A 21,722-nucleotide genomic window follows, 5' to 3' on the forward strand; every position below is an offset into this window, starting at 1 on the left:
ATGCAAAACCCAATGTTTTTGTAACAAATATGTGATAGCTGCCTTAAACCTATGCCATCTATATTCTCAAAATCCTAGCTTAAATTCTGAGTTATGTTGTATTTCTGGTTAGTCTGATTACACTCTTACTTCTTAATCTAAACTGTTTTTATCATTCAGACTGTGTTCAAGTGGAGATGAAACTATTTGGTATAAACTGAGAGGATGCAAGCGTGTTATTTCTAAACCTGATTGCAGGTTCTACAAACAGGGACAGCTGATGAATGTAAATTGTGCAGAAGTAAAGCCAAATACTGTAGTTTCTGTTATTGAGGTAAATATTCGTTTTTCTTATCAGGTCTAAATCCAGGAAATGCACCAAATAATGTAGCCAAGCCCGTATAGAAAAGAGTCAAGCCATAGCTTTAGTATTTAGGTCAACTGGCCCCGAGCCAGTGTGATTTTTTTCCTGTCACTTGAATTGGCGTCCATCATTGTTGTCTGTTAGCTTTTGCAAAGATCATGTCCTCTGAAACTTCTGGGCACAATTTAACCAAACATGACCACACTCATCAATGAGTTATTTAGTTTGAAAAGTGTGTCTCAAGATCCCGTCTGTCAACCCACATAGCTAAAATAGAATATAGGGGTAAAATGCAAGTTTTGCCTTTTATCTTGAATCCGCTATAGATATATGTAGGACTTGGAGGTGTGATGGTCTGTGCTAAAGAGCAATGGTTCTTTGCTGATGTGTGATGGTCTATAAGATGCGTGATGTCTAGTTTTAAACTTACAGATGTCCAATTGTTATGAGAGCTTGAAAGATAGTATATATATATACCAAACATTCAATATTTTCTCCAGTTGCAGTAAAAAAACATTGGTGATCTATCTTACTCCTTGTTCTGATTCACAGCAGCCGTATAGATTTTTTGCTTTTTTCGTTTCGTTCTTACTAACCAAGAAGTATTTGCAATTGGTATTGGTTTAAATGTTTAAATGGAAAAAAAGTGTTTGTGTGTAGCCTCAATTTCTGAACAATTGTATGAACGACTGCTATTTTTTCGTCTAAGCTATTTACAAAGTATAATGTACACTGCAACGTTACAGCAAGGACTTAAAATGCAATGACTATTAATAATGACTGTTCAGGCATCTCCATGACCTGTTTTATGATGGCGCACCGCCAACGTTAAATTATCTTCCGCCATCTTCAAATGATCTCCGCCATTGTCAAAATTTGTTTTCCTTTCATTAGCCACTGCCATTTTTGTTAGCAATTATAATCAATTGCATGTAATTGTACAACCCTTAATCTTGTTGTATTATAATTCAAAGGATCCTAATTACAGAAGCCCTGAGGGATATCTGACTACACATGGCTAGATTTACACACCTGACAGAAGTACCCTTATTTAATTACGTTTCTGTAAATGCTAAGAAAAAAAAATTAAGATTAAAAAATAAATTTTAAATCCAGTTAGGATGAAAAAAGTTTAAAAAGTCAACCACATGCTTTTACTTAGACTTACGCAATCAGCATCCCCCTTTTTAAACTAGTACAAAATAAGACGTAAAACAGAAAATAATTTCATGCCAAATAACCTGATTACAACAATTATCCATTATTTTGAATCACTTTACAGGTTTAAAGGTAAATACATGAATATTAAATGCAACTTGATAATCTGAAGAAATTTCGTATCGTAGTTTGGAATCCATTTCATAGCTTAAAATCAAATTTAAACATCTGGTTTTCATTTGGAATCGAAAGATGGGTGTTGCATATTCTATTACCATGAAATTTGCAATTTAAAGTCATTAAAACCATTTAAGTTGTAAACGTTTGCCCTCAAAATCTTTCTTCAACGTTTTACAAAACGGGTATGCAACTTCTTGTTGTTGATGCTGCAAATAGTTGATACTGGTTCATGACTTCTGAATTCGACCATGAAAAAAAGATCCCCCTGATTTGTAAGTCAGTGTTCCAGCTAGGATTTCAAAAGGGCAGGGTGCCAATCCTGAAAAAGGGCATTTAACACGTGATATGATAATATGAAAAGGGCATGTTTTAATAAAGATTATAATCAAACATTGTTTGTTCATTGAATCACTGGTTATATATATATACAAGAACAACATCATTAGCCCAGAGAAAAACTATCTTTCTACTTTTTAGGCTGAAAACTGATCAAGCAGCTTGTCACACAAGTTTTAAATCATTGCTTGGCACAGTTAAGCTTTATATGCAGTATTTTTTGAAAAATGTCCTGCTTCATTCTGTTTCTATGGTCTGACACACTTTACAAGTTTCACCTTTCTACCTTTTCTGTGCTTAATGGCAATACAGCACAAAACAGCTGTAAATGCACAATGTTACATGTAGGATATAGTGAACAGTGAAAATTTGGATTGAAAATAAAAAATACAGAAAAAGATGACCAAGGCACCCTACCAACCCTGCTACTAAGACCCTCTTTAACTTTTCCCATAACTCAAAACACCTAAACATATAAATTATAAAGCCAGAAGTATGAAGACATATTTTATAATATCTTAGTAGGTTACTCAATGCTAGGAAAAAATAAGATTGAGTTATCTTTCTTTATTTGGGTGTGCTCCTTCTTTGGAGGATAATAAACAGTACGTAGAAGATGTCAATACGATCAACAATATGGCCGCCGATTTTGTTATTTTCGTATAATGAAGGCGGTCAATGAAAAATACATCTTAATTTGCTATTTATTTCAGGGAAAACAATAAGAGCAATGTTTTTAACGAGTTGATTATGGTTTTCGACTTTCTGTCAATTACGTTTTCTCCATGAAATGGTAAACATTGCTAATTGTGCCCAAGTTGTATGAACATTTCTTCAAGTTCAAAGACAAATGCCGACTGACCGATTCTATTTGAATGAATTAATGTTGATGATCATTAAATGACCCATCTGATAAACGGATTACCTTTAACAACAGATTATGACACCTGTTGTAACCGTTGATTAGCTTGGGGTCGTAAACAAAGTCATATACTTGTCGCCAGGTAAATTTTCGTAATTGGCTGATCATATCAATACGAACAAAATAATATACCAATCTATCTACAAAAAAGGCAGGGCGCCCTGCAAACTGTAAAAAGGGCACAGGGCGGCACTCGGGAAAGGGCGGGCAGACCGCCCTGTGAAAACGACCTTGCTGGAACACATTGTAAGTCCTATACCATTACCATAATAATAGCAAGAAAACGACTTGGGAATATCAAGGGCAGCATGTGGTCTGTCTTGGCTAAAGGGGAATCATGCAGGCTTGACATTTGAATTGTTGCAAATGACAATTAACGAAAATATTGGTTATTCTATAATGAAATAAATATAATAAGCAATATATCAGTTTGATCACCATTCCTTACATAAAAATGGAAGAATGAAATACTTTCGATCACAATGAGCCGTAGACGAGGGTTTTTTGTCATGGTGAACATGGTGAAAGTTCCTTCATCGTTCAATTTTGATCAATGGAGATTCCTGACTGTTTTAAATTAAACAGGTTATACTCTCGATGTTTTACATAAAAAAAACTAAAATCTACTTATAACAAACAAAATGACTTAGTCATCGACATGTGAACATAAAAATCAATGAACCACCATCAAATGTCGGCATAGCTATCAACAAGATAGCTTCACAATGCCACCGTCGCAATTCTGCATGATCAAAAATGCACTTCAGCGTTAAACATCCCATATCAGCATGACCATCGCGGTTCAGAATCCTACATATATATATATATATATATATATATATACAGTGTTCTCCCCAGGCCATTAAAGGACCGCGGGCCCGCGATGTATAATTTTTGTCTGTGGTGCTAAAATTTTCAGTTAAAAAATCGTAAATCGGTAAAGTTTTAAACGACTTGTTAAATCTTTTTGGTGCGGTATAAAATTTTAGGTGAAATTTGACCAGTTCAAACCAGATTGTTTACACCACGTGAGGTTAACCTTGTTGATTAAATATGGCCGCCGAGCTGTCAACACCATAAAAATCAGCTCCTCAGTTTTTGCAGAATTAAGTTATTTTTTCAAGGTGCCATTAATAAAAACCAATACCAAAGGATGAAGAAGTGAATTTGGATTCTTAATATATATGTTTTGAAGAAATATGATGTGGAATTACTTACCTATGAGCTTCTGAAGAATTTCCATTTGGATTTTTAGAATTGAATTATTGATTTTCTGTTGTGAGCAGTTATATTGTCTAACAACATTATGCCTGGAGGCAATTCTTTACCAAGTAATAAAACTGGACAAAATCCTTAGGAAAAGAAATTCAAAAATTTGTAATCAAGTTAAAATTTTATGAAATATTTATACTTACCAGTCAGAAACATACTTTTGGATTATCTTTCTTTACTACGTTCATAACTCGCAAACACACAGATGATCTTGATTCAAACATTAACTAACCCAGATCATCCGTGTGGTTCATGCATCAGTTTATCGGCGTGTACAAAACACCTGCACTGAAATTAAAGCATGGGGCGGCGGTGGGAATATTGACTGGTAAGTATAAATATTTCATAAAATTTTAACTTGATTACAAATTTTTGAATTTTATTTCAATTATTTATACTTACCAGTCAGAAACATACTTTTGGATAGATTCCAAAGTAGTCCTTCTACTGAACTGGAGGTGTACATGGTGTATGCTGTATAAATTTCTGTCATCTAAATTGCACCTTATGTACAAATGTCTATATATAATAATAACACATCAATAGTTCAACACAAAATAATGTTCATCATGAAATCATCATATTTAAAATATTTCCACCAATAACAAAATTCTCCAATGCAACTCGCCGAAAAATTTAACATATTTACAAATTGTCTAATACATTGACTGACAAATCTCTCAGATAGAATTTTCCAAATGTGGACTCTGAACTCCAATCAGCTGCTTCTAAAATAGAATTTATAGATGCACCTTTGTATAAAGCCCAAGAGGGTCCAACTGCTCTAGTTGAATGTGCTTGATATTTTTCAATGAAGAATCAGGATACGCTAATTTAATCACTTGAATGATCCATTTAGAAATAGTTTGTGACGTTACAGGCTTATGCGGTTCACATGTTGAAAGGAATAGTTTTCCCTGTTGGTCTTTATCTAAACTACTTCTAAATACCTTTGTTCTTTCTAAATATTGTAACAGACATGTAACAGGATCTAACTTTTTATTGTCTGTGAATGCAGGAACAACAATTTTTGAATTTCTATGATTTTGTCGATCCTGCTTTGCCAAACCACTTCTAATAAATGTAATGCCTTTTTGTTGTATCCTCATTAAGGAATGGTTCACTCTGAGAGACTGCAAATCGCTAGATCTCCTGAAAGTAGTAATAGAGATTAGAAAAACAGTTTTAAATGTCAAATGTTTCAAATCAATATTTTCAATAGGTTCAAAAGGTTCTTTCTGCAATAAGGTTAAAACCAACTGCAAATCCCATTCCGGTAATAATTTTGTGGTAGGCGGTCTAGAATTAAAAACCCCTTTTATAAGTCTTGTAATACATGGATGTTGATGACCTACTGCAGTATTATCAACTTGAGGTAAAACATAGGAAAGCATAGACCTGTAGCCTGCAATAGTCTTATATTGTAATCCATTTTCAAACAGATAGGCTAAAAAATCTGCTACCTGATTTAAAGTTGCATTATGGGGATTAATTTCCCTTGTACTACACCATCTACAGTACTTCTTGAATTTTGCAGTATAGTCTTTCTGAGTTCCCTTCCTCCATGAAGCTGAGAGTAAATTTCTAGCTTCTTTAGAAAAGCCCTTTGCTTGGAAAGATCTGTTGATAGAAGCCAAGCAGTCAGACTGAATACCCCCGGGTCCGGATGAAAAACTTGGGACCTCGGTTGACAGAGAAGGTCTGATTGTATCTGGAGACTGACTGGGTAATCTATCAATAATTGAAGTAATTCTGGGTACCAGTGGATCCTGGGCCACAAAGGAGCTATCAGGAGAATCTGACACTGGAACTGCCTCATATATTGCAATATCTTGGGTATCAGGCAGATTGGGGGATATGCGTAGGCATACATTTTCTCCCAAGATATTGTCAGGGCATCCAAGGCAAAAGCTTGAGGATGTGGAATCCATGAGCAAAACACCTTCGTCTGACGGTTCTCTGTCGAGGCAAATAAATCCATCAGAGGTTGGTCCCACAAGAGAAAAAGTTTCTGTACAATTTGAGTGTTCAGTGACCACTCTGTGTGCAGAATTTTTTTCCTGCTCAGGTAATCTGCAATTATGTTTTTCTTTCCCATTATATGAGCTGCTTTCAGGGTTATATTGGATTGAATTGCTAAAGTCCAAAGTTCCCAGGTTTTGTAACACAACTGAGGTGATTTGGTCCCCCCTTGTTTGTTGATGTACTGGACCACAGTTGTGTTGTCTGATCTTATCAGTACAGATTTCCCTATCAGATATTTTAGAAAATGTTTGACTGTAAGCACTACTGCTTCCAATTCCAAGTAATTTATGTGTTTCTTGCTCTCTGAAACAGACCATTCCCCTTGAAAAATTTTCTTGTCCATTACACCCCCATAACCTGCTTTTGAAGCATCTGTAGTTATGGTTATACAAGTCTGTTGAGGTTGCAAAGAGCGGCCTTTCAGCGTGTTTGCTGAATTTAACCACCAAATTAGATGAGATTTGAGATGTTGTGTCACTGGGACTAATGTTTTGAACTCTTGACATGCTGGTCTCCAAAAAGAGAGAAGATGGAGCTGAATTGGTCTCATGAACAAACGAGCATTTGGAATTAGTTCTATACATGAGGCCATTATCCCCAGAAGATGAAGAAAATCTAAAGCTGTCATTTGTATTTCTTTCATTATTTTTTGAATGGCTAGATTCAACTTGTCTACTCGTTCCTGTGTTGGGAATACTAACCCTTTTTCCAGGTCGAAAAGTGCCCCTAAATAAATCAATTTCTGACTCGGAACTAGTTTGGATTTTTCTTTGTTCACTATGAACCCTAGTGATACCAAGAGATTGAGACATTCTGCTCGATCTAGGCATAGATGTGCTTTTTGTTGATTTATAATTAACCAATCGTCCAGATATACTACTAATCTTATATTTTTTGTTCTCAAGTAGGCTGCCACTACGGACACTATTTTTGTAAAGACTCGTGGGCCAGATGTTGGACCGAAGCACAGAGCTTTGAATTGATATGCTTGATTTTGAAGGTAAAATCTTAGATATTGGCAATGACTTGGAAATATTGGGACATGTAGATATGCATCGCTTAGGTCGAGCGTTATGGCCCAATCTCCTGGTTTTACTATATTCAAGACTTTGGTCAGTGAATCCATCTTGAAATGTTTTTTCTGAAGATACCCGTTGAGAGGTCTCAGATTTATGACTGGTCTCATCTTCCCATTTTTTTTGGGGACCAGAAAAAATGTGCTGTAAAAACCTGATTGATTTTGTTCTCTCTGAACCTGTTCTATTGCATCTTTTTCTATTAAAATATTTACCTCTTGAAGTAAAATTTCCATATTTTTTTGAGATACTATTGTTTGTTTTATTCCCTGCCAAAATGGTTTCTTTATGAACTCTAATTTGTAACCTTTTTCTATTACAGACAAAACCCATTGGTCGTTTGTTATCTTTTTCCAATTTTCTAGAAAAAATCTGAGATGACCCCCTACTGGTATCTTGTCTTGATTTTGAAATAAAATTACCTGTATCTCTGAGTCAGCTGGACTGTTTCTTGGGGATACGAAAAGAACCCCAGGAACCTGTACCCCTGTTTGATGTCTTGGCATCTTTGTCTTTCTTGTCTTTATTTCCAAAGGCACCTCTCTGTAAAGACTTATTAGACGAATTTATAAAAGACTGTCTATTAGTATTAAAAGACGGTTTCTTATAATTATTATTGTAATTATTATAAGTTGAGTTTCCTGCAAACTTTGATTGTTTATTCGACCAACTATCACGACTATCATAGTCCAACTTTCTTTTGTTGGTTTTGTGAAATTCGGGTAACAAATCTTCCAATTGTTCCCTTTGCTCTTTCCTTTTCTCAAGTTGTTTTTCCAGACCTTGTCCAAAAACACCATCGTCAGAAAGCGGTAAATAAAGTACCTTAGCTTGAATGTCATTTAAATTATTTATGCCTGCATCTGTTGCAGCACATTTCCTTCTTATCATATGATGAAAGGCTCCAGCTCTACCCATTTGGTCAAGAGATTTGGTTGACATAGCAAATAAATCTTATTTTCCTCACTAGCATTGTCATTTTCTAAATTACCCAACAAAGTGCCCAAAGCTTGTTGCATATACGAAATAGAAATTATTCCCATTCTGGAAGCTACCTGTCCAGAATAGGATAGCTTCTCAATTTGTTTCACAGGTTGAGAAAATAATTGTTTTTGCTTGTCCCAAGATTTCACAGTTTTATTTGTATGCACACGTTTAATCATAGGTTCTAGCATATCATCTAAACTTGGCACTTGTAATGCTGGTAAAGATTTCTCATGTACAGGAAAACATGATCTATATTCATCTTTATAAGCAGACAAACGTTCAGGATGTTGAGTTCTCCAAGAATAAGATAAAATCTTAACTTGTGAATCATCTAATATTAAACCTACTGACTGGTCACTATTGTCACCTGGTAAATCATCCTTAAAAATTTTAGCTAGTCTATCAACTTTATTGTTGCATGTAGTGTTAATGTTACATGAAGAATTTTCATCAACAGTAGAAATATTCTGTACACTTGAATTTAAGTATTTACTAAACCTGTCAGTTTTATTAGCATTACTGTTTTTATCAAGTAAATGACTACTCACTGATTGAGTATCACTGTCTTCATGATCTGAAATTAGACCCAACAGATCTCGTCTCTCTTGACGGTCTACTTGTAAAGATATTTCTGAGCGTTCATTAAAATCTCTTACAATTCTTGGACTACCTAAATCTTCATTCAAGTTAGGTTCCAAAGGAATTAATGGTCTGCGTTCCCTCTGTACAGGGACGTTATCCATTCTCGTAACATCGTTCTCCTGCGTGGCTGACCCACCAGTATGAGAACTATCTGCACTTTTATTAGCTGCCTGTAGCAAGCCAAAAAGTTTATCAAACCGCTTTTCAAAGCTTTCTTCTATGCTGAAAAGCTTCATTTCTAAATCCGCCATCTTGGACGAACGTTTTTTAGACTTACTTGTTGAGGATTTGTTGCCGGTTCTGGCCATTTTGGTTTGGTAACCTGTACTTCCGGTAATAGTAATACCGACAGAATAACCTTCTAATTCTTCTTCGGATATTCTATTTGTTTCTTCCATCGTTAAATAATCATATAGTCATAGTCAAAAGACAAATATTGCGGCAGTAAAACATTTACTGACCGAATGCGAACTGAACGTGTTTTGTACACGCCGAAAGATAAACTGAAGCATGAACCACACGGATGATCTGGGTTAGTTAATGTTTGAATTAAGATCATCTGTGTGTTTGCGAGTTATGAACGTAGTAAAGAAAGATAATCCAAAAGTATGTTTCTGACTGGTAAGTATAAATAATTGAAATAAAATCTACTAACACTAATACTGTTCAAACACTATTGTCAGCCAGAAGGGATTTAGATAAAACAAAAGCCAGAACACAACCTAAATTACCATAGAGAACTCATTCAGAGTTGTCTAGTGAGTCAGACAATAGTATGTAAGAAGATTTGAATCAACTATGGATAAGAAACTTAACACTAAATTAGCAATAGTACAGAAAGAAATGCAAGAGATGCAAAACAAGTTTGAAGCTTTATCAATAGAGAATGAAGGACTCAGAAAACAAATTGACCAAACCAATTTACTACAGTTTGTAGTTATCAAAAACAAAAAAGGCTTAGAGGATTCAACCAGAATAAACCAAGAGGCAATAACTAGTGCCAACTATAATGAGCAATACTCGAGGAAAAACAACATCAAAGTCATGAACTTTCCCAGACGTAAGGATCAGAATTTGCACTCAGACTTTATAGAAACTGTGAAAAGGGATCTTAACGTACACCTAGAAGAGCGGGATGTTGTTGCAATTCACCGTTTGCCATCAGACAAACCTGGACCAAAACCAATGATTGTAAGACTATTCAATAGTGATGTTAAAAGAAAAGTGATGGTAAATAGTAAAAACTTGAATAACAGTGTGACGACGTTACCTGGAGAAACATGCAGCTTATTAGTAAACTGAGAGACATGAACTGTTTTGAATCTGTATGGTTTTACAACGCTGGAGTATATGGTAGATTGGAAGATGGTTTACAACTGAAGTTTAACTTATTTGACAATATAAGGACAAGGTTACAACACAGAAAATAGACAAAATGTATTGAAATTCTTGTTTTGAACTGAAATTAATAAAAAATGCTTTTACAAGTACTCATTTTGACATCTCTGAACTAGTAACTATAAAATTATACAAATTTATATCTAGAAATAAGAAAGAATTTAACTATTTATATTGAAAGTGACTCAATGTTTTTTTTTTTTTTTTTTTTTTTTTTTATTTTATTCTCCCTTGAATCAATATGTCCAATTATTTCTGTCATAGAATATGTTTATACATTACTATTTTATAATAATAAGAAATATTGATGACAATTTATATTATATAGAAACTTTATGGTAAAATTAGTATACTTAGAACTAGAGTATACAATCATGACAATTATAATGTTTAAGGTGACTTAACTTGTATTTTTTGTTATCTCCCTTGAGTCACTAATTCCTATTATTCTTATAACTGAACATGTAAATATATACTACTCACACTTACAATTATAAGTGACACTAATGGCAAATGTTAATGTAAAGATATTATTCTGTATAAACTGAAAAATTGTGAAACATTGTTCATAATTATGAAAATGCTTTATCACAATTGTCATATTCAATCCATTGAATATTTTTAAAAACTTTTTCTTATTTATTGTTCTATTTTTTTTCATTTATTTTTAAACACTCCTTTGAAAATTATCCTGTTTGACATCCCCATTCTAATAACTTTTCTGTGTTTACATCATTATTGGAAAATTATTTTTATTTCTTTCATTCAACTACTTGATGTAATTTGGATGCAAACATTTTATGATCAATGAGTTCATTAAAGATTTTATCTGTTAATTGTCAAGGCCTTCGGAACACATTAAAAAGAAAAGACGTATTTGATATGCTGAAGTCAAAGAACTGTAATATATATTGTATTCAGGATACTCATTTTACAAATGATATAGAAAACATAGTGAGATCTATGTGGGGTTATGAGTGTTACTTTTCATCTGTTAGCTCAAACTCTAGAGGTGTAGCTATTTTGTTCAATAATAATTTTGAATGCAAAGTGTTGAAAGAAAAAAAAGATATAAATGGAAACTATTTAATTTTAGATATTCTTGTAGAAAATAGAAAGATAACTCTTGTATGTCTATACGGACCAAATACAGACAATCCAGATTTTTTTTCCAATATTATGTCTGTTATTGATGATTTTGAAAATGAATACTTTGTTATTTGTGGTGATTTTAATCTTGTCCAAAACCCATGTATGATTATTGCAACTATGTGAATATTAACAATCCGAAAGCTAGGGAAAAAGTTCTTGAATTTATTGAGGAAAGAAATTTGATAGACCCATATAGAGAACTTTTCTAGATGTACAGCGATACACTTGGAGGAAGAGAAATCCTTTAAACAGGCTGGATTAGACTTTTTTCTTCTCACTGAAAACTTTTTAAATAGTCTAAAAAATTGTAATGTACTTCCAAGCTATCGGTCAGATCACTCTATAATTTTGCTAGATTTAGAATTTAACCCTTTCATTAGGGGAAAAGGTTTGTGGAAGTTTAACAACTCTTTATTATATGATATAGACTATATAATTACTATTAAGCAAAAAATACAGGAAGTGAAAAAACAATATTGTGCTTTAGTCTATAATATGGAAAATATTGACAAAATAGATAATACAGACATTCATTTTAGAATTAACTGTCAGCTTTTGCTTGAGACTCTTCTAATGGAAATTAGGGGGAAGACAATTTCATATTCAAGCTTTAAAAAAAAAGCAAGCTGAAAAAAGGGAAAAAAATTTTCGAAATGAAGTAACTCAATTAGAGGAAAGAGTTGATGAACATTCCATTAACGAATTAGAAGCAAAAATACATGAGCTTGAAAGTTTACGAACACAAAAATTAAAAGGGAAATTAGTAAGATCCCGTGTCCAATGGATACAGGAAGGGGAAAAACCTACTAATTATTTCTGTGGCTTAGAATCACGAAATTTTATGAGCAAAATTATTCCTAAAGTAGAGAAAGAAAATGGGGAAATTATAACAAAACAAAAAGATATTTTGAATGAAGTTAAATATTTTTATAACAATCTTTATAAAAAAAGGGATACTAAAAGTACTTTAAGCGATCTGAAAAAACTTAAGTGTTCCTATACTTTCATCTCAGGAAAAAGAAAGCTAATTACTGTTAAAGAAGCTGGAGAAGCATTGAAAAAAATGAAAAACAACAAAACTCCTGGAACGGATGGTTTTTGAGCAGAGTTCTATAAATTTTTTTGGAAGGATCTTCAAATTTTTATTAACCGGATTTTCGAAGGAAATATCGGTTATTAAAATGGTTATATACGGCGGGCGGCTCTGGCGGCTTCCAAACAGCATCCGCACAATAACATGAAAACGCTTTAACAAATTTTTTTCAAATTTAAATATTTTGTTTCCTGGGACTTAATGAAGGTCTCAAGATTTTAGTATATCTCCTTTGTGAGTTATCTTCATTTTTGTCGAGCCTTCGACTTTTGTCGAAAAAGCGAGACATAGCGATCCTACATTCTGTCGGCGGCGTCCACAAATATTCACTCTGTGGTTAAAGTTTTTCAAATTTTAATAACTTTCTTAAACTATCCTGGATTTCTACCAAACTTGGACAGAAGCTTGTTTATGATCATAAGATTATATTCAAAAGTAAATTTTGTAAAAAAAAAAATCTATTTTTTCCATATTTTACTTATAAATGGACTTAGTTTTTCTGCCAAGAAACATTACATTCACTCTGTGGTTAAAGTTTTTGAAATTTTAATAACTTTCTTAAACTATCCTGGATTTCTACCAAACTTGGACAGAAGCTTGTTTATGATCATAAGATAGTATCCAGAAGTAAATTTTGTAAAAAAAAAAATCCATTTTTTCCGTATTTTACTTATAAATGGACTTAGTTTTTCTGCCAGTTAACATTACATTCACTCTATGGTTAAAGTTTTTAAAATTTTAACAACTTTCTTAAACTATCCTGGATTTGTACCAAACTTGGACAGAAGCTTGTTCATGATCAAAAGCTAGTATTTAGAAGGAAATTTTGATAAAATTTTGTTCCATTTTTTCCGTATTTAACTTATAAATGGACCTAGTTTTTCTTCCAGTCAACATTACATACAGTCTGCAGTTTAAGTTTTTAAAACATTTATTAGATTCATAAATTATCCTGGATTTTTACCAAACTTGGACAGAAGCTACTTACAATCAAAAGATAGTATAGGGAGGAATATTTTTATTAATTTTTTTCCCTCATTTTTGTTGAGCCTGCGAATAACAGCAAAAGTAGGCGAGACACTGGGTTCCGCGGAACCCTTACAAATTTTTAATATCCAAAAGTAGAATTTTTAAATATTTTACTATTGTTATCTTTTATGATTTGTCTTATCTCAGAATAAAAATTGGAGTGACAGATTTATTTGAAAATTATCTATTTCCTAAGTGGTAATGATTATAAGCTATATCATTAGACATTTTGAAGATTATTACATTATTAATTATGTTAGAGTACTATGTTAAACAACCATAGTTCTGTTCAATTAGATATTATAAATATTTCAGCATATGATAATGATTTATTTTCATTATTAATTAGATCTTCGAAATATTTTAGCATATGATAATCATTGGAGTGACAGATTTATTTGAAAATTTACTGTTTTCTGATTGAAATATAGGGGAAGTCCATTGGGGTAACCCCCAACCCCCTTCTTTTTGAAAACTTGTAAACGGTTGAGATCCCCACTCCTAAACCATATATGTACTTGTATGGGACAATAAATTAAAGCAAATTAAATTTAGGGGAAGTCCCCTGGGGTAACCCCTACTCTCCTATTTTTAAAAACTTGTAAATGGTCAAGATCCACAGCGAATCCATATATATTCTTGTATGTTACAATAAAACAAATGAAATGAAATAAAAGGTGAGTTCCTTGGGGTCATTCCCACCTTCTTCCTGTTTAAGAACTTGTAAATGGTTGAGATCCCCGCCCCTAAACCATATATATCCTGTATGGGACAAAAAAACAAATCATATGAAATAAAGGGCAGGTCCCCTGGGAAAATTATTCAGTTTGTGTGTGTTATATTTAAAATAAATTAAATATATATAGGGTTCTTTAACTGCTGAATCTAAACTTGTTTTTAATTAGATAATAATCTATTTTTATTATGAGATAAAGTTTTTGACATTGATAGATAAGTTGCAGATCTGTATTATTTTTTGACACATGAAAGAAACAGTATTAGCAACTATAAATTAAATTTGATTATAATATGGAAATAGATATAACATGATATCTGATTTTAGAGAAGTATTTTGCTGGTTTTTTATTGGTTTATGTAAATAAGTTTGAGTTATTTGTTTTGAAAAGTGATGTGTTTAATTGATAGATATAAAATCATATCTAATTTTAGAGATTTATGAGTGGTTAAGTCATATCTAATTTTAGAGAATTATTTTGGTGTTTTGTTACTGGTTCATGGAAATAAATTTGAGTTATTGGCGAAATATCATTGGTAAATTGTTTGAAAGTTTTTCGGTAGGCTGTGTGTCTGTCTGTCTGTCTGTCTGTCTCTCTGTCTCTCTGTCTGTTTGTCCTTCAGTTTGGCAAATCAGTTAGCCACACTTTTATGCCTGTGCTGTAGTTGAGGGGGCATTAAGTTTTACCCTTGTCTGTCTGTATATACGTATGCTGTATGTCCCAAAATTGATTTTCGTTCCCTATGGGACAATAAAACAAATCAAATGAAATATAGGGGAAGTCCATTTGGGTAACTACCACCCCTTCTTTTCGATAACTTGTAAACGGTCAAGATCCCCACCCTGAAACCATATATGTTCTTGTATGTTACAATAAAACAAATCAAATGAAATAAAAGACGAGTCCCCTGGGGTTACTCCCACCTTCTTCCTGTTTAAGAACTTGTAAACGGTTGAGATCCCCGCCCCTAAACCATATATATTCTTGCAAGGGACAATAAAACTAATCAAATCAAATTTAGGGGAAGGGATGTCCTCTGGTGTAATCCCCAACCCCCTCCTTTTTGAAAACTTGTAAACGGTCAAGATCACCACCCGGAAACCATATACATGTATATTCTTGTATGTTACAATGAAACAAATCAAATGAAATTTAAGGCAAGTCCCCTTGGGTTATATCCACCTTCTTCTTGTTTAAGAACATGTAAATAGTTTAGATCCCCACCCCTAAATCATATATATTTTTGTATAGGACAAAAAAACAAATCATATGAATGAAGGGTGAGTCCCCTGCCCCTTACCTTCAATAACTTCACAAATTTAATAATAACAAACACTTATCTGCATAACCTATTTATACATAAAAAGAAATTAAAATTAGACATTGATGCCATAATTATTTTTAACCATGATATCCATCTAATCTTTATTGATTGTACAATTCATATTTAATCACCAAATATAAGACAAACTTACCAATTTAACATAACCAAAACATATTAATTAATTTTTACAATCTTAATTAATACAAACAGACAAAGAAATACTAAAATTATATCATTTAAAACCTGTATAACTTACAACAATTTTCTTTATTTTGATTACAATTACAGGACAATTTCAGTAAAAACTCCCATTGACTTTAATCCAAATCTATGTCTTGAATTAAATTTATACATAATTTACCTTTCAAAACAAAAGTTTCCACATATGATTCTTAAAAATACAATATAACCCCATCTTTTGCAAAACTAACAACATAAATTCATACATTTTTTTTACATTTATATGGCCTTTTTAACAAACACTTTAGATTCACACTTATTCATAAACAAATACAACTAATTACATTATTAATATAATATTTCTTTCAAAAGGGAAATAACTAAAAATTTAATCCTATCTTAATTCATACTTGACTACTAATGTTATCTCCCTTTGAATGCAAATTTAAACAAATATAACCACAATTCCAATACAAATCATCTGCTATTACACTTTAATGTTAAAAGAGCGCAATTATTCTTACTGCATTTTACATAGGTTCCCAGTGGTGTTCCATATTTCTTTTCTTGAATACTACACAAATTAAGGAAAAAAGAACAGCAGTTAATGTTACTAGAAATGCCAGTGTTGCATTACAATCAAAAAAATATATATCATCATGCAACACAAATTGACTAAAAATGCAATTGAAAAAGATCAACTATTTTTTTACCTTAATGCAAAAGGCATATTGTTAATGGCCCCAGCATGCACAAATGGAAGATACTTTCTATAATTTACAAACTCTGAATTTCATTCAATTGATTTTTTAAACCCTAAATACCATTTCTATTATCAATTAAATAATAATCTATTTAAGATATAAAATCACAATCCACATTCACATTCACAGCTGTTTTAAGCTTATATTCTGTCCATACTTGCTCAACTTTTCAGGATTCGACCTCTGCAGGAAAATCCGGTTTGCTGTCGCTCGACATCCTCTTGTTGTAAATTCTTTAAATTATGGTGCAAAAACAGGAGAACTATCTGTTACACAAAAACAAGGGATTATTACTTGTTTACCGAAAGGGAATAAACCCCGCCACTTTTTAAAAAAACTGGCGCCCAATATCTTTACTGAATACTGTGTATAAAATTGGATCAGCAGCTATTGCAAACAGATTTAAGAGTGTCCTCGATAAATTGATAAATTTTGATCAGACTGGTTTTATTAGTGGTAGGTATATTGGGGAAAATATAAGACTCATTTATGATATATTACAGTACACAGAGGAACATGAAATACCAGGGTTATTACTATTGATTGATTTTGAAAAAGCTTTCGATTCAATATCATGGGACAATTTGATAAATGTTTTGAAATTTTTCAATTTTGGCGAATCTATCATTAATTGGGGTTAAAGTTTTTTACAATATTATCAACTCTGCTGTCATCCAGGGGGGGAACCTTTCAGATTTTTTTACTATTGGTAGAGGTTGTAGACAAGGGGACCCCCTGTCTCCATATCTTTTTATCTTATGTTTTGAGATTCTGGCATTGAAAATAAGGGGAAATAGTGACATTAGTGGTATAAAGGTCACACGTGTTGAGCATAAATTGTTGCAATTTGCTGATGACACCTCTTTGATTTTGGATGGGAGTGAAAAATCTCTGCAAATATCACTATTAGAATTAGACTGTTTTGCAAAAATATCTGGACTGAATATTAACTTCACAAAAACACAAGTTATTTGGTTTGGTAGCAAAAAATATAGTACAGATACATTATGTCCTAACAGAAATCTGTCTTGGGGTGAAACTACTTTTAAATTACTAGGAATCAATTCTGATGTAGATCTTGAAAAAATTGTTAAGATAAATTATTCTGAAAGAATTGTACAGATTAAAAATACTTTAAATCAATGGTCTAGAAGGAATCTAACTGTAATAGGTAGAATAACTGTGATTAAAACTCTAGTCTTGCCTATTGTAAACCATCTCATTATCTCTCTGTCAAACCCTTCAGATGATATTGTTAAGAGAATAAATGAACTTATTTATACATACATATGGAAGTCACCTATACATAGAGTTAAGAAGGATATCCTAATCAAAGATTATTTGGAGGGAGGTTTGAAAATGCTTGATTTGAATATGTTCATTACAGCCCTTAAATCAACATGGATTAGAAGGATTTTGCAGAGAGATAGTAAATGGCAAAATATTTTCATGTCAAGTATAGATAAAAGAAAGTTGTTTAGTTGTGGTGTTGATTATATTAGACAACTTTATATGACAGTTAAAAACCATTTTTGGAAAGATGTACTAAGATCCTGGGAAATGATTATTCAAAAAGAAAGAAACTTGACTTATGATTCATTTTTATCAAATCCACTAGTACTATGGCTAAATAATAATATTAAGATTGGTCATAAATCAGTAATTTATCAAGAATGGTTCAAAAGTAGTATTAGATTTGTAAATGATATAGTTGACCAAGATGGATCGTATATTTCATTTGACCAACATCACCAATTTAAGCAAAACTATAACATTAACACAGATTTTCTTAAATTTAACAGTGTTATTTCGGCAGTGAAAGAGGCATCAAAATCTTACACTAAAGGATCTTACAAATTATTTTGTTTTTTTATACCATCATGTCTGCAAGTATTTTTAAAACATTGTAAAGGATCAAAAGATATGTATTCTGTACTGACAAGAAATAATGTTACTCCTACTGGACAGCTTAAGTGGGTTAAAGTTTTAGGTGAACAGAATCTGAACTGGAAAAAGATTTTCAGACTGCCTTTTGCTGTTACAAAAAATAGTAAATTACAGTGGTTGCAATATAGGATTAACCATTGCATTATTGCAACAAATCAGTATTTAGTTAAAATAAAATTGACCGATGATCCTTTATGTACATTTTGTAAATCAGAGAACGAGTCTATAGAACACCTATTTTGGAATTGTACAAAATTTTCTACAGGATATTGATAACTGGTTCCTTTCTGGTGGAATAAGTCTCCCAATGAATAAATTAAAATTTCTTTTTGGAGACTTATCCAAGATATTCCCCAACAACCCATACAACATGATTATTCTTTATATTAAACAATATGTGTACAATTTTAGATGCTTTAAAAAGAATCTCTCATTGCAAGCAGCTTTAATAAAGCTGAAAGATATGTATAAATTAGAGAGTATGATAGCTGTAAAAAATAAAAAGATAACTGAATTTGACAATGTATGGAATGTTTTTGAAAAAGTTTTATCAAATACCAGCTAATGTCTATTTTTGTTACAATAACTTATGACTATGTATTTATAATCTATTTTAAAGAAAATATTATTGTCATGTTATGTACTTGATCTGTGCTGATGGCTGTTACGAAAGAAATATGTCTAGTTAATTTTGCAAATATTTTTCAACATAGATATTTGATATTTAAAATATAGATAGGGATGTAACTGGATAATCCTTTTGTTTTTTAATTTTTAATTTTTTTCTCCCTTCTTTTTTACTCTTAACTCCAATCTGTTAATTATCATTATTTATTTATTAATTTTTATATTTTTTTTTTTTTTTTATCTTTTCAATAGAAAATGTAAAATATTTCCAATTAAGATGTATTTATAATAATGACATTGTATATATCTTATATGTATTATATTGTATGTATGTCATGTATATGTTGTAATTGTTGGAAATAAAAAAATCAAAAGTTAAAAAAAAAAAAAAACACGTTGATTTGATTTAATCGATGTAATTAACACTTGTAATATGATTCTTTTGTGTTTTAATTAAGAGATCATAACTTTATGATCACAAATAACTTTTTTATGGCATCACTCACCACTTAAGCGCTGACCTGTGACAAGTCGGCAAATAATTTGTACACAAACAGTGCCGATAGTTGTACACACACCTGAACATTTTTTGTACATATCAAATTGTTGGCTCATTACAGATAATTGACAACTTATACATTTCTCAATTATTTATGAAGCACGTAGAACAAGCTTTCCTTGTCAGAAATATACGATTATCAAAATTCATGATGTCCGTTCTACATTAATCCATGGCCAAAATTATCTTTAATTATGACATATTGCATGATAGTCAGGTTTCAAACTTTAGTACCTGTCAACAAGTTATTTAAAGGGGACGGACATCTGTACATATCACATGACGCAGTTAATTCAAGTAGAAAATTCAAGTTTATTTACAATTAATTGCTATCTATTTTATAAGTTAAATGCATGGTACCTTCAAACAGGATATCTATATCCAAAATTAATGAATAAAAGAAGTAATCTTGCAAACATTATCCATAAGCACATGTTTAAATCTATTTATATCTACTTCCTGTCATTTAGGCGGGAAAGTAGGGAGAATTGTTGTTGACATTGAATATGTACCGGTAAGTAGATTTAGGAGTTCTTTTTAAATGGATCATGACAAATAAAGATTTAGATTTTAGTGCAGTATTTAGTCTGTATCTTTGTTTGATTATCGGTCACCAAAGACAAGAAAGGTTAATATTTACATGAAATTTATATTTATGGCAAAATGTTTTAAAGTTTATGAAAATTTCTTTTTATTAAAATTTAAGATAGAAACTGGTTCAAATAATAAAACAATATTCAGGTCTTTCCACTTTTCTGTGGAAAGACCTATTGTATTTGTTCTGATTATTACTTTTTTTAAAGGCAGTGCTTTAATGCCTTTCTAGTTGCCGTGTTAATATTTCTTTCCGCGATATCCAACTTATCTACGTGGGGGGTCATTTAGCTCCAAGTAGATCCGGAAAATGTTGATTCTCTCCTCTTCTTATTGTGGTATAAAATGTTTTTTGTCTCATTTCATTTACATTGGGAAATAGAGAAACGATCATTGTGTTTTGTTAGTTTTAAAAACTTTTGATATATTTGTATTTTACATTATAAGCAGTCAACCGATTGACAAACTAGAATTATTTGAATTCCGTGTGGAAAGAGGTCGGGTTAATTTCGAGTGTTATCTGCAATCTAGATGTTTATAAATCATTTCAGTCGTTGATATAATAATTAAAGGTCGACTGAACATGAATTATATTATACAATTTAAAGCGCATTTCTGTTTATGCACGCGAACCCGTCTAACGTTATTGTTATTTCGCAGTTATATAAAGTAGCAAATTATCATTCCTGAATAGGTGGCGCCGTGGTAGCCGATCCTGTACTTCAACTTCCGGTTTCTGCACTGTGCAACTATTACAGTTGCATTTTTAATTAACGATGCCAAGTACTTGTTGTTGTGTACCTGGATGTCATTTAAGAGGAGGACATGCATTTCCAAATGACTTAAAAAGAAGGAAAAGTTGGCCCATACGCAGATTGGACGTGAACACGATGAAATCGTGGAGTCCATCTCAATCAGCTGTTGTTTGCAAGGCACATTTTACTGAAAAAGACTACGTGCAGGAAACTATTCATGGTAAAACTCTATTTTCTTTTTAAAATACATAGTTATATATGTAATCGCCATGCGAATGAACCAAAGTCAGTTTACAACCGCAATTATCGTTTTAGAATAAAAGGGGGTGGTTAATTCAAGACGTCATAATTTTTTGGATTGCGATTCAATGTGATCTGTTTGAGATTTTTTGGTGCTTGCTACAATTATAATGATTTCTTACAAGAGGTATATCATACTGAGAATTATTTTAGCAGTAATTATGCTTATGTAGTAATGACAGGAATGCATAATCTATGCCTCATAGACTTTCTTGAAAAATATCAATGACAATGTTAACAGGAACAAAACAATGACATGCTCTCATCTATATTATAGTTATTTAGGTACAAACAATGTATGTTTGTTGCATACGTCTCTCAT

General features: G+C 32.0%; 1 protein-coding gene and 1 long non-coding RNA gene across 2 annotated transcripts in view; one reads left to right on the forward strand and one right to left on the reverse strand.

Annotated features, from left to right (window-relative positions):
* LOC127710363 (uncharacterized) overlaps positions 1-21,722 on the reverse strand; it is a 229,198-nt gene that overhangs the window by 109,206 nt on the left and 98,270 nt on the right. The gene's annotated exons all lie outside the window — the stretch shown is intronic.
* Positions 1-21,722, forward strand: part of LOC127710361 (uncharacterized) — a 47,509-nt gene that overhangs the window by 4,490 nt on the left and 21,297 nt on the right. The window contains exon 2 of the mRNA XM_052216154.1: positions 160-313. Coding sequence (XP_052072114.1) covers positions 160-313 — 154 coding nt within the window. The remainder of the gene's footprint in view (positions 1-159; positions 314-21,722) is intronic.

Source organism: Mytilus californianus, unplaced genomic scaffold (assembly GCF_021869535.1).
Source record: "Mytilus californianus isolate M0D057914Y unplaced genomic scaffold, xbMytCali1.0.p SCAF_74, whole genome shotgun sequence".
In the NCBI taxonomy this organism is placed as follows: Eukaryota; Metazoa; Mollusca; class Bivalvia; order Mytilida; family Mytilidae; genus Mytilus; species Mytilus californianus.